This window comes from Engystomops pustulosus, chromosome 2 (genome assembly GCF_040894005.1).
Source record: "Engystomops pustulosus chromosome 2, aEngPut4.maternal, whole genome shotgun sequence".
Classification (NCBI taxonomy): Eukaryota; Metazoa; Chordata; class Amphibia; order Anura; family Leptodactylidae; genus Engystomops; species Engystomops pustulosus.
In genome coordinates this window covers 176555245-176569947 of record NC_092412.1, presented here as the reverse complement: position 1 = coordinate 176569947, position 14703 = coordinate 176555245, and the positions used below count along the sequence as shown (strand labels likewise).

At 40.1% G+C, this 14703-nt stretch overlaps 1 protein-coding gene across 1 annotated transcript in view; it reads right to left on the bottom strand.

The window, feature by feature from the left end:
* The window catches only part of GNAI3 (G protein subunit alpha i3), a 69943-nt gene extending 56350 nt beyond the window's left edge, over positions 1-13593 (bottom strand). Inside the window, exon 1 of the mRNA XM_072137384.1 lies at positions 13297-13593. Coding sequence (XP_071993485.1) covers positions 13297-13414 — 118 coding nt within the window. The 5' untranslated portion in view covers positions 13415-13593. The remainder of the gene's footprint in view (positions 1-13296) is intronic.
* Positions 13594-14703: the final 1110 nt, after the last annotated feature.

The window sequence follows — 14703 nt, the reverse complement described above, 5'->3', positions numbered from 1 at the left end:
ACGGTTGGCATAGCGAGGCACAGTGCCCGGCTGTAAACAAAGGAAAAGATAGAGCCTGGTAATGGATTTAATGATAAATTACTTTGAGAGAGAATACAAGTCAACTTGGGATCTGTGGGCATGCTTACTGGCCTCAGGTTGAGGGCATAAATTGACAGACATTAGTCTCCGCCCACTTCACATCTGGCAAGAAAGATTTTTGACAAACACTTTCAGATCAGAAAATGCCATAACTTTGGAAAGAAAAAGGCGGAGCAGCAGAAAGTAGGGATCATTCTGTTTTTAAAAGGGGAATCGAATATAATAATTTGGTAAAATCATAAACTTTACAGTTACACTAAGTTTAGCTGGGCTTTTAACAGCAACATTGAGAAGTATATGTAGAGTGTCATTTTTCTTTATTGTAAAAAAAAGAGTTATGAGAATTGTCCCTACTTCCCAGCTGACTGCTGGCACCCAGCAGTACCAAGTAAGAAAAGGGAGAGTAGCTACTCGGGCAGCTGTGCTATTGTTACCAAACTGCTTAACTTCCTTGTTGTGACAAGTTAAAAACAGAACAGCCACAGGCAATGAAACGCACTAGAAAATACAAGTACACATCTGTGTGGGGACAGAAATGACATGAGCATACAAGGGGAGGAGGATTAAAAAGGCTAAAAATTATAGGAGTAGAGAAGATAAATGGTTAGAAGAAGGGCTAGGGAGCACACAAAGCTATGGAAAAGATTGCAAATGGAGATGATAAGAAGATAAGAAAATCCAGCTTGGTACTATTAATAAGCTTCTGCCTCAGCTTTCCTGCTTTGAGTTACTTATTCTGCTCCAATTACCCTGGACAAAATGCTGGTTAAGATGTCTTAGGGTGAAATGACAAGCCCCAAAAAGTAACAATTATGAAAATATTTTCTTCAACCAAGATGATGTCCTAACTTGTCTTGCCTATAATACACTTGGCAGTACACATTACAGCATGGTTTCTTTCCACATTATGAAGGAGATTTTTCAGTGCTTCTATGCCAGAAAATTGATGTAGAAGCAATAAAATAATCGCAATTGCATTTTTTCCCCACTTCACAGGGGCTTGGATAGGCCAAGAGGGAGGGGGGCAGACGGCCGTGTAGAAATATGAGCTGTACACCTGGCCAGAGCCTCTTGATGTATCCAGTGGCACCAGAGGGGCAGGGACATTGTTGAATGCCGGCATATGATAAATGTCCCCCTATGTTCAGAACGTTTGAGATGGCAATGTGCTGTGGCTTGCAGTTTTATATGTACAAAGGGTCAGTGCTTATATAGACTTATGACTATGTAAATTTTGTGCAGTCCATGAAAAAGTACTGACTGCACAACTTTATGACAGATCAAACACAGGAACCGGTTTTCACGCGCCCGTTTCACCTTTTGCAAAAACAGCTTCCACACAAGATAATTTTTTGATGTGAATAACAGACAAGAATAAAAAAACTGTGTGAATATAGCTATTAAGGTCTGAATGCGAGACAGGAACGAAAATAAAGGGGAAGATCACCACAAACAACCATACTGGTAGTTGTCAGTAGTTCCTCCTGGTTCAAAGTTTTCACACCATGAAAAAAAATGTACACATATACACTACATATATTGTATGGGGGGGGGGATTATCATCACTTTGTCTGGTTTCTTGTACTGCTTTTTGAGACTTTTTTGCCTCCTTGTTAAGATAATAATCTTTACATAAGTCAACTTCACAGATGAGACCAAATAGTAGTACAAGATATAAGAAAACGCGGTAAACAAAAATCTTTCTAGGATTAACATTAATCCTGCTAACACAAAGCTTTGCATTAATTCAACCACATTTCCACAGGGATGCTTAACCCCATAGCGCAAAAAGAAGTACCCTTACGTCTTGTTGATTATGGGGGAGTATGAAGCGGGCACACGGGCCGAGTCCTCTCCATACTCACTGGGCGTTTGCTTCACAATGAAGCAAACGCCCGTCGCCAACACCCGTGAAAGGTGCTAGCACCAATTGCAGGTGTTAGCCCTTTGATCACTGCCGGCAAAGCTGTAGTATGGCAGTATATGGTAGGATCAATCAGAAAACCTAGGTTTAAAGTACCTTAGGGGGTAAAAAAATAAATAAAAAGAAAAATAGTAAAAAAGAAAAAAAAAAAAAGTTAAAATATCAAATCACTCCCCTTTCCCTAGAAGTCATATAAATAAACAGTAAAAATCATAAACACATTAGGTATCGCCATGTCCAAGAATGCCTGATTAACACCTTGCCGACCGAGGACAAACTATATCGTCCTCGCGCCGCAAGGGGTGTATAGAGATAGCTCATGAGCTGAGCTCTCTCCATACACAGCGGGTGACGGCTGTATAAAACAGCCAACACCCACCTGGCACCGATCGCGGCAGTTAACCTGTTAAGTGCAGCGGTCGAACCCGACCGCGGCACCTAACTTACCGTTATATGGCAGCTATATTGCTATGGCAGCATAGAGTCTCAATGAGACTTGTAGGCTTGCCATGTGCAATGATTTATAATAGCCAGCAGAGGGCAGGCTATTAAAAATCATTGTAAAATAGCTATATACTGCAAAACAGTATTATTGCAGTATAAAGTATTAGCAATCGGACCCCGCAGGGTTAAATTACCCTGGAAGATCTCAAATAATGGTAAAAAAAGAAAAAAAAAGAAAAGAAAAAATAGTAAAAAGTGATTTATTAGTAAACAGTAAAAATCATAAACACTAGGTATTATCGCGTCCTAAAATGTCAGATCTGTCAAAATATATTAGCAAAATTTTCCGGTGTTTAACCCCGTAACGGAAATTGGCGGCCAAAGTCGAAAATGCCACTTTTTTGCCATTTTGAAAAATATAAAAAAATTCTATAAAAAGTGATCAAAAGCCCATACAGTCCTCAAAATGAAAGCATTAAAAACATCAAAAGTCGCAAAAAATGACACCACCCACAGCTCCGTTCACTGAAGTATGAAAAAGTTATTAGTGCCAGAACATGGCAAAATGAAGATTTTTTTTTTTGTACAGAAGGTTTAATTTTTTTTAAATGTATGAATAGATGAATAGAGGAGAAGAAAGATAATCACGGCACTCACCGATGCAGTCTTAAAATTTTATTCACAGGTATATAGGACGCCGATGTGCGGCAAGGCGACGGGCCGTTTCGCGCTGAGTAGCGCCTTCTCTAGCCTCTGTACAAATTTGGTATCCTCTTAGAAAAAAGGAGGGTCTGAAAAGTATGGCTAAGCCAAAGGGGCCTTAACATATACTTTATACCTTTCTTTTAAATGTGTGTGAGGCACGGATGTACCAGGCGACTGTGCAAACTAATAGTCATGCCTTATTTTCCTACACTCTAAGTTTGGTCTATAATATGTATTCACCATCGCGCCCATATTTTTGGCGCACATTTTGGCGCACGCGCCATTCACTCTATAATATTTCCTATGCGTCTCTTTCATGATGAAATTCTGTCGCAGCGCATGCGCACCTCCGAACTTTCGGTAGCTGAAACACACGCCGCCAGCTGATTTGAGAGACGCACACATGGTGGGCCGCATCTGGAGGTGGGTCTTCCCTATATATACTAGATCTATGTACTACTCACACTTACCCCTGAGGAAGCCTGCATTGACAGGCGATACGCGTGGGGAATCCTTCCTCCAGCTCCCTCCCTGACTGCACTATGCACTTTAGGTAACTATATCTACCTATCTTTATGGCTAAAACACTCTGTCTATATTATATTGTATAATTTGTACTTTGAACATGATAGCATAAAATGGTTGTTGGTGTTTCTAGCCATAATAGGCTTTATTTCCTAGAATATCTACCATACAAATTTTTTGCATTGAACTCAGGGATGGCTGCTGGACTTTAGCACATGCAGTGCTTTTTAATTGCTTTTATGTATCCTTCTTGACTTAATAAAGTTTTCATATGTTCATATACATCCTGCTTTGCTTCTGTGTTTTAAAATTTGGTATCCTCGTGATCGTACCGAACCAAAGAATAAAATAGACATGTGATTTGGGGCGCTCAGTGAAAGCTGTAAAATCCAAGCCCACAAGAAAACGTTGCAATATGTTTTTTTATCATTTTCACTGCATTCTGAATTTTTTTCCTGCTTCCCAGTACACGGCATGGAATAATAAATACCATCACTATGAAGTGCAATTTGTTATGCAGAAAACAAGCCCAAACAGAGCTCTTTACATGGAGAAATAAAAAAAGTTACAGATTTTTGAAGGTGGGGAGTGAAAAATTAAAAGGCAAAAACGAAAAAGGGCTACGTCTCCAAGGGGTTAAAATAATAACTTTTTTAACCCCGAAACAGAAAATACCGTCCAAAGTCGCAAATGGCAAATTTTAAAAAATATAAAAAATTTAATAAAAAGTGATCAAAAGGCTGCACAGTCCTAAAAACAGAAGCATAAAAAAAGAAAACACCCACAGCTCCTTACACCAAATTATAAAAAAAGTTATTTTTTGTACAGGAGATTTTAATTTTTGTACATGGATGAAAAAATTATAAAACCTATACAAATTTGTTATCTCAGTGTTTGTAATGTACTGTACCCAAAGAATGAAGTAGACCTGTCATTTGGGGCACACAGTGAAAGCCTCAAAATCCAAGCTCACAAGAAATGGCACAAATGCGTTTCACCATTTTCACTGCATTTAGGATTTTTTTTCCCCAGCTTCCCAGTACACGGTATGGAATATTAAATACCATTACTATGAAGTGCAATTTGCTACACAGAAAACAGGCAGTCACAGAGCTCTTTACTTGGAAAAATAAAAAAAAGTTAGATTTTTGAAGGTAGGGAGTGGAAAATAAAGATGCAAAAACGAAAAAGGGCCTGGTCCTTAAGGGGTTAAAAGCCTTGCTTCTATAGTCCAGAAACACAGCAAAATGGCAGAGTAGCAAACACCTAAGAGCAATTACATATAAATTGCAATTAAGAGATGACAGACAGTTCCGACAGTTAGTCATCAATCAGTATTTCACTTCGATAAGTAAAGCCAAGATATGGCAGATTTATCCTCATTTAAGACTGTGTTGCTTATTTTCAATTAGTCTCATTAAAGGACACCTGTCATCAGGTCTATGTCACTTGTCCTGTCACTACTACCTGTCGGAGCAGCTCACAAGGATCCATCCCAGCCTTTATCTAGTCATTTCATACATTATTCATTGTAAAATCATCTATTTTTTATCATGTAAATGAGGCTGGTCACATGGTCAGAGGCAGTGATGTCACCCCTGTTAGCCCTCCCCTCTCCTCCCCCTGCTCATGTCTGTGTGTAATGTATAGTAAAGCATGGCTAGTGTGTGCTGCATCTGCTGACATGCTGCATCCTCCTAATACACAGGTGAGAGACACAGACATCAGCTACACATGAATCTGACATGTTCTGCTGTAACATGGCAGCCTGGAGCTGCTGTATCTCTCCTATACACACACACACATGCACACACACAGGCTGCAGGGGGCGTGGCCACCAGCACCAGGAAGCACATCATTATACAGCCTCACATCATTATACAGGCTGTCAGTCAAGCACTGGGGGTGTGGCTGTGCCTCCCACTCATGAATAGAGTGGACAGCTTGAATATGCTAATGCTTCATTGGACATTTCACAGGTCATTTGCATACAGCTTTAGGACCTCATTGCTTAGGTTTACAGGCATGTAGAGGGACAATGAAGGGATAGAGGCAATGCTCTCTAATGGCAGTTTATGAAAATATATTTAGTTTAGGGGGGTTATTTTGCATGACGGGTTCTCTTTAACACCTTACCAGTGCAAGAGGTGCAATGACATTTTTATTACCCATTTCCATTTTTATGTGGTCATAAGGTTAAAAAGCGCTGAAAATAAATTGTTCTTATGTTTTGATATTATAGGGCAAGGTGATAGTAAAAACACAATGTATATTTAACCCCTTAAAGCGGATGCTGCATGGAGAGGGCTCACGGGCTGAGCCCTCTCAATACAAGGTTGGCGTTTGCTGCACATTACAAAAAAACACCCACCGGTAACACTGTTGTTAACTCCTCGCCGGCAGAAGTGGGTGCTTCCTTATTGGCTTAGATCATAGGTCCCTGTGACTTGCCTACAAAGACCCAAGGCCGTCTCGTTTTAACCCATTTATTACAATGTAGTCGAAAATCCCGATATACTGCCATACTGTCAGGACTGTATATGGTAGTATCAGACAATTTAGGATTAAAGTACGGTAGGACAGTGATAGCAAACCTTTTAGAGACCGTGTGCCCACACTACAACCAAAACCCACATATTTGTCTCAAAGTGCCAATGTGACAACTTAAACAGTAACTTATTACTCCCTGCTGTGTCACAGGTTTATATTGTAAAGGCGTCTGAGGACACCAATACAGTAGGGAAAAAAAAGGGGAATAAGTTTGGATTATGTAGCTTCCTTGTAGGGTCCTGAGCTGCCTGGGACTGCAAGATGCCTTGAGTCCTGTCTGCTGAACTCTGTGCTGTGGTGAGGACACCCGTGCCATAGGTTCACCACCACTGCCCTAGGGGGTCTGAAAATAGTAAAAAGTTAAAATAAAATTTTAAAAAAAAACCTGTATGGGAATTACAGATTTTGTATGATGAGTCCCAAAATGTCCAATCTGTCATAATATAATAATGGTTAACCCCAGTGTTTAACCACATAACAGAAAATAGTGCCAATAGTCGAAAATGATAAATAGGCTGTACAGTCCGCAAAATGGTAGCATTAACCCCTTAAGGACCAGGCCCTTTTTCGTTTTTGCGTTTTTATTTTTCACTCCCCACCTTCAAAAATCTATAACTTTTTTATTTTTCCATGTACAGAGCTGTGTGATGTCTTATTTTCTGCGTAACAAATTGCACTTCGTAGTGATGGTATTAAATACTCCATGCCATGTACTGGGAAGCGGAAAAAAAAATTCTAAATGCAGTGAAAATGATGAAAAAACACATTTGCGCCATTTCTTGTAGGCTTGGTTTGTACAGCTTTCACTGTGCGCCCCAAATGACATGTCTACTTCATTCATTGGGTCAATACGATCACGGGGATACCAAATTTGTATAGGTTTTATAATGTTTTCATACATTTACAAAAATTAAAACCTCCTGTACAGAAAAAAAATTCTTCATTTTACAGTGTTCTTGCGCTAATAACTTTTTCATACTTTAGTGTACAGAGCTGTGGGTGGTGTCATTTTTTGCGACTTCTGATGACATTTTCAACGCTTTTATTTTTAGGACTGTGCGACCTTTTGATCACTTTTTATAGAATTTTTTCTATTTTTCAAAATGGCAAAAAAATGCAATTTGCGACTTCGGGCGCTATTTTCCGCTACGGGGTAAAACGCATGGGAAAAACGGTTATTATATTTTGATAGATCGGGCATTTTCGGACGGGGCGATACCTAATGTGTTTAGGATTTTTACTGTTTATTCATATTTATATCAGTTCTAGGGAAAGGGGGTGATATGAATTTTTATGTTTTTTTAATATAATTTTTTTTTTTTTTAACTTTTTTTAAATTTTTTTTTTTCAGACTCCCTAGGGTACTTTAACCCTAGGTTGTCTGATTGATCCTATCATATACTGCCATACTGCAGTATGGCAGTATATGGGGATTTTGCATACCATCTATTACAATGTGCAGATCGCGCATTGTAATAGATAGCCGAGATCATGATAGCCTCGGATCTTTATGTGATCCGAGGCTGTCATGACAACGGATCGTCACTCCCCGGTGACGTCACGGGGAGTGACGATCGGAGCCAAGATGGCGGCGCCCACGCGCCGCCGGCTCTTTAATGCCACCGGCAGCTTTGCCGGCGGCAATCAAAGGGTTAACACCCGCGATCGGTGCAAGCACCGATCGCAGGTGTTAGCGACGGGCATTTGCTTCATCATGAAGCAAATGCCCGGTGAGTATGAAGAGGGCTCAGCCCGTGAGCCCTCTTCATACTCCCCCATGCGCAGCAAGACGTAAGGGTACGTCTTATTGCGCTATGGGGTTAAAAACTTCATGTCATCTAGCAAAGAGTCACACCACACACTGAAGTATGAAAACGTTATTAGCGGCAGAAGATGACAAAATGAAGAAGACTATATACATTTGGTATCCCTGTGATCAGTGAAAGTGTAAAATCCAAGCCCACAAGAAAATGGCGCATAATGATTTTTTTTCAGCAATTTTACTGCATTTGGAATTTTTTTTCCCCACTTTCCAGTACATTGCATGGAGTATTAAATACTGTCACTATGAATTGCAATTTGTTACGCAGAAGAACAGCCCTCACACAGCTCTTTACATGGAAAAATAAAAAAGTAAAAAATTGAGACATTAAGGGGTTAACTGCAGTTTGAAATGCTATTCAATTGGAATGTGCACGATATCCACCTATTTAAGTAGACCCTTATAAAACAAAAAATGACCTACTCTATTTTGATGGTACAGACACAGTAGGTTGATATATAGGTTCAAATACCAATAAAAAGACGTGTTGTGGGATTATACCACGTTCCAAATTATTATGCAAATGATAATTATCTCTGATTTTCCTAAATGGTAATGAAAGTATAATAATAGACATCACCTGTTCAGAGTATAAATCAAATTTTATTGAACAAACTTCCCAATGATAACAGTATATTGTTCAAAATTAAAAGAAAACTAAAAATGCACAGTTCCACATTATTATGCACAGCACAGTTTCCAAACATTTTATAGGGGTAATTTACGAGTCAAGCAATTATTTAGGCCTCTCACAGTCAATTAAAAGTTGAGCAGATCGATTCAAATACGGGTTTAGTGATTTTCCCAAAAAATTTTAAAATGGCACCTAAATTCTGAGCCTCATAACATTCTATAATATGTGGAATCTTAAAAAAAAAACATGCCAACATAAAGCAGACATTTGGGAAATGTAAGTTATGGATTTATTTGGGTGCTATGACTATCTGCATCAAAAGTAGAGAATTTAGAACTTTGAAAATAAAGAATTTTACAAAAGTCCTGAAGGGGTTAAAGGGAACCTGTCACCACATTTGCACATATGCAGCCAGTGACAGGTTCCTATAAAGCTTTATTCACTGACTGATACCCTTCCTTTATCTTAAAACTGTTGTTTCGCTTACATCCACATAAATCAACTTTTATCTTATATTATCTGCCACCAGAGGGGGGCATGTCCTGCTCAGCCGGACCCTGCCATCTACTCCTCCTCATGCTTTGTGCCTCCTTATCGATCACGGTTCATGTCAGACATCTCAGGTTCTTTAGACTCTTAATAGCTCATGAAGTCACATCAGCCTCCATGGAATTCTACTCCTCTCCATCCGTCATGGAGGCTGCTGTGACTTCATGCAATCACATACATGGTGTACAGTTTGCTATTCTGAAGGGCCTGTGATGTCACTGGTCACATGTCATGAATGTAACACAAGGCACCATGTAAAAAGAATGACACAATATTTACCATCTGTAGATAGAGCTTTATATGTCTGTAGTTGAATATTAGCGGATAGTCCCTAAGTATAAGGAGACAGAGCAATGATTTGAAGAGACACAGAATTGTCAGTCAGAATAATGGGGCGTGGCTCACTGGCATCTCTGACTCTTCTCCTCTCTCAGGATAGCCAGAAAAGCTAATTTGCATATTAGAAAAATGGCTTTAACTAAGGTACAGTGCCCCATTGCCAGTTCATTTTTGGTGATATAGGGAGGACTTGTAACCCTTTAACAGCAGAAATTGTTAGTCAGGGGGGCAAAATCTGGTGACAGGTCCTCTTTAAAACTGTTACTAGCACAAGCTTAGCTCTCATAGTAGCAGATGGAATTCTATATAACTCTCCTCCTATTGAATAGAAAGAGCAGCCCCTATACATCCAGCCATCAAAGATGGCAATCATAGTTACCATGGCAACTAACAGGTTTCATACAGAGTTTCTGGTTTGTAAAGATAACTATGCAATTAAGCTAGTGATTGCAAAATGGTTGTAGGTTTTCCTTCCCATACACTGCTTCCCTATTTACAGGCTGTGATCAGAATCAATGTGCACCTAAGAGTCAACAGACAACAAAAGGCTTGGATATAGGACACATAACAGACTGCTAATGTGATTTAACACTTATCTTTCTAGAGTGGTCTTAGCAAATGACTTCACTTGATGAGAGCGAAACAGACATGCTTCCTGCCAGCAGAGTCATCCACCAGACCACAGCAGGAAGTGCTCACTGCACAAGTGCGGAGGTAGCAGGGGGAGGGTGAGACCATGGATAACAAATATAAGATGACCACAGTCAAGGTCCCGGGATGTATTTGTCATTTTTCCCTGGTTTATCAGGCTTGATTTTGATGGTAGGTTTCCTTCTACCCCTTCATGCTCTGCGACAGATATATCCGCTGCAGAGCTATGAAGGGTGTTTGAAGAGGGATTGCAGCAAAGACCCATCACTATAACCCGCGGTCGGTGCTTGCACTGATTGCGGGAGTTACCCTCTTCTTTGCCTCCGCCAAAGGTGCTGCGGCACATAAAACGTGGCGGCGCATGGTCGCCGCCATGTTAGCTCTGATCGTCGCTCCCCCGAACATCATCGGAGGGCAGCGATCTGTTGCCATGACAGCCTCAGGTCTTTGTCAGACCTGAGGTTGAATGGTTTCAGAAGATTCGTTACAATGAGCCAGTGGCAGCCGGGATCACGACTATCGCAATCCTGCCTGTTGAACCCAGTGACCGCGGCGTCTATAGTGCATTGCCACAACGATCAGCACCCTCCGTGCGGGGCATAGAGGTGTCGTTCATTGCCATGGCAACCCTGAGATCCTATAAGGACCTTCAGTAACAGCCTGTTAGGCTCGTGCTGAATGTATTGGCTGACTATGTAACATGCACCAATACAATAGTATTGCAGTATATTACAATAAACAAATGATCAAAAGATCACTTGTTCATGTCCCACACCAGCACAAAACAGTATTAAAAAAAATTTGAAAAAAGTTATTAATAAAGAATAAAAGTCCCCTGAAATCCCATCGCATATAGAAATCAAATACAACATTAAAAAAGTGAAAATTACCATAAAAGTCAAAATCATCAAAATAAAACATATTGGGTATCACCACATCCGTAACAACCCGCACAATAAAATAAAAATGTCACCGAGCCCGTACGGTGAACGCTGTTAAAAAAGCAAAACTCACATCTGATATCATAAAAAGAGCATAAAAAAATGATCAAAAAGTAAAAATACCCCGGCATGATACCAAGAAAAAGTACAGCTTGTCCCTAGAATATTAGCTCTAAAACAGCTCTATAAAGAAAAATATATAAATGTAATGCCCATTAACCCCTTAATGACAGGGTTTTTTGACTCATTTCTTGCTCTCCACGTTCAGAAATCCATAACCTGTGAGGGCTTATTTTGTGCATAACAAATTTTACTTTTCCATCACATTTATTATTCCATGTCGTGTACTGGGAAGCTAGAAAAAAAAATTCCAAATGTGGAAAAAAAGTGTAAAAAAGCCATGCTCGCTTCACATTCTTGTGGGCTCAATTTTAAGACTTTCACTGTGCGCACCAATTAACACCTCTACTTTATTTTTGGTTCAGTACGATCACGGTGATACCAAATTTATAAAGGTTTTATGGTGTTTTAATACATTTCGAAAAATTAACAAATGTGTACGAAAAAGAAAAATTTTTCACACGACGCTGTCTTTTAAATGCCGACGACAAGCACCGACCGTGGTTATTAGCAGTGAGGGTTTGCAGCAATATGCAACAAACTCCCCCTGTGTATGAAGAGGGCTCACCGGCTGAGCCCTCTTCAGCTACATACAGCTACCGTGCAGAGCGTCAAGGGGTTAATACATGATGATGCAAAAACAAGAAAATTCCTCACAAAATGAGTTCTATATTCTGCAAAACAAGCGAACTACAAAAAAGCTATATAAATGGGGTATCACCGTAATCATGATGACCCATAGAATAAAGATAAAACATTATTTTCATGGTACGGTGAACCCCCGGGAAAAAAAACCCATTAACAACAATTAATGATTTTTTTTAACCAACAACAAGAAAGAGTTAATAAAATCTCATTATTAGCTATTGAAACCCCCCTAAACGATGTACCTGAAAAGTAGATAACATCCCGTAAAAAAATTATTCCCTATATGTCTAAATTAAAAAATTACACATTTTATAGCATGCAAAGTGTGACAATGCAAACCTTCTCCAAATGTTCTGAATGTTTCTTCCGTTCTATGCCCGGGCGTGTGCCCAACACATATGGGGCATCCTCATACTCGTGAGAAATTGGGTATCAAACTTTGTGGAGTTTTTTATCATTTAATACTTTGTGATGGTTTAATTTTTTGGTCAAAATTAATGTATTGGCTAGAAAAATGACAGCATGTACATTACACCTGCATTTTCTTTTAACCCCTGTGAAAGAAAGGTTAACACTTCTTAATTTACAGGGTTATACTGAAAATTTTGTACTTTAAAATTTTTGCCAATTTTCCATTGACTAAACACAAAAGATATCTTTAAAATGTTTGTATTACTTTGAAGTACAATGTTTGACGAGAAAACAATCTCAAAATACCCTGGATATGTTAAAGAGTCAGGAAGTTATAACCTCCTATAATGACACAGGGCAAACTTTTTTTTGTAAAAAAATCAGGCCTGGTCCAAAAGCTCTAAAATGGCTTAGACCAGAAAGGGTTAAATTAGGGTCCACAAGCATGTTTCACAGCCCTACTGCAACTTATACCAAACACAAATAGTTGCACAGATCTCCAGGGCTACTACTGAAGCTTTCTATGGTCTTATTCTCTAGTAGACTCCTTTTACTACAGGGCACAGTTAAAATCTGTCTAGTCTAACCCTGCACTGCTTCCATTTTAGACAATTTTAGTAGTCGTGTCTATCCAATGATCAGAACCTTGTATTCATTGAGCAGTCATGTGATATATATATATATATATATATATATATATATTAGTGACCAATCATATATGTGTAGTCAGCTGCAGCCTTCCTGTAGCTACCACATAACTGTACACAGTGACAGGTCATGTTCTTCCAGTGGCCAGCTATAGTGACCAGTCCCCTATGTATCACCAATCACATGTAACTACAGTGACAAGACATATGTACTGCCCAGCGTCCTGTGTGCAGTGCCCAGCAGCAATCATACAAGTTTCCTTCATGTAGTGTTTAGGTTCCCGTCCTCAGCATCCTATCCTCACCTAACAGCAGCAGCTTGACTTCCTTGGACGCCTTCTCCCCGTCCTCCCGCAGGTTGCGGTCTATCATCTTACTCCTCTCCACCGCCGCTTTATCCTCGGCACTTAGTGTGCAGCCCATGATGGAGCCGGGTCACGAAAACCCGTCCCGGGCTGAGTGCGCCTGTCTGGTTACTAGTTACCAGAGCTCCCAGCCTCGCCCCGTTTCCTCTGCCGGCGGCCGCAGCCCAGCGTCACTACCGCCAGCTTTCAGGAGGATGTACCAGAGTTACCACAGCTACGGCGCGCATGCCCAGTACGTTCCGCACGCAATCTTGCCGCCCTCCGGCAGAAGCAGATTGGAGCCACTGCCATTGTTTCTGGCTAGAAGTACAGTGAGTTCTTGCAGGACTCCTCGCAATGGTCACACAGGACTCCTCGCAATGGTCACACAGGACTCCTCGTAATGGTCACACAGGACTCCTCGCAATGGTCACACAATCAATTTGAAACAGTCAATCAAACATTTATATTCAAAAAGAGCCAATGCGGATAACATCTGGAGAATACATTTTAGGAGATTTCAAATGCAATTCAGAGGGGAACAAAATTGACACAAAAGTGTCAGCACAACACCCAAAATGGAAACTTCTGTGAAGCAGAAAGCACACAAGATGTGCCTGTGTGAAGTGGACATTCTTTTGTCCTAAGCCATGGCCCTTTCCCCACTGCTTACCACACCCCGAACATTCCCACACAATATTATACCCAGGGGTGTACCAAGCCTGTCTGCTGCCTGAGGCGAGCCATAGAGAGACGCCCCCCCGCCCATATATGTAATATTTCAGGGAGTGTCAGGACCAGATCCATCATATTGGTTTGGTGTGAAAATAAAGCAATGCAAAAATGCATACAGAGTACCGCCCCCTAAAGTATTTAATGCATACAGCATGCCGCCATGTAGTATAAAATGCATACAGCATGCCGCCATGTAGTATAAAATGCATACAGCATACCACCATGTAGTATAAAATGCATACAGCATACCACTATGTAGTATAAAATGCATACAGCATACCCCCATGTAGTATTAAATGCATAGAGCGTACCACCATGTAGTATAAAATGCATACAGAATATTGCCATGTTTTTATAAAATACATACAGCGTCCCCCCATGTAGTATAAAATGCATACAGCATCCCCCCCAATGTAGTATAAAATACATACATCATATTGCTATGTAGTGTAAAATGCATACAGCGTATACGGCATGTAGTAAAAAATACATACAGAATATTGCCATGTAGTGTAAAATACATACAGCGTACCACCATGTAGTATAAAATGTATACAGCATATCGCCATGTGGTATAAAATGCATACAGCATATCGCCATGTAGTATAACATGCATACAGAATATCGCCATGT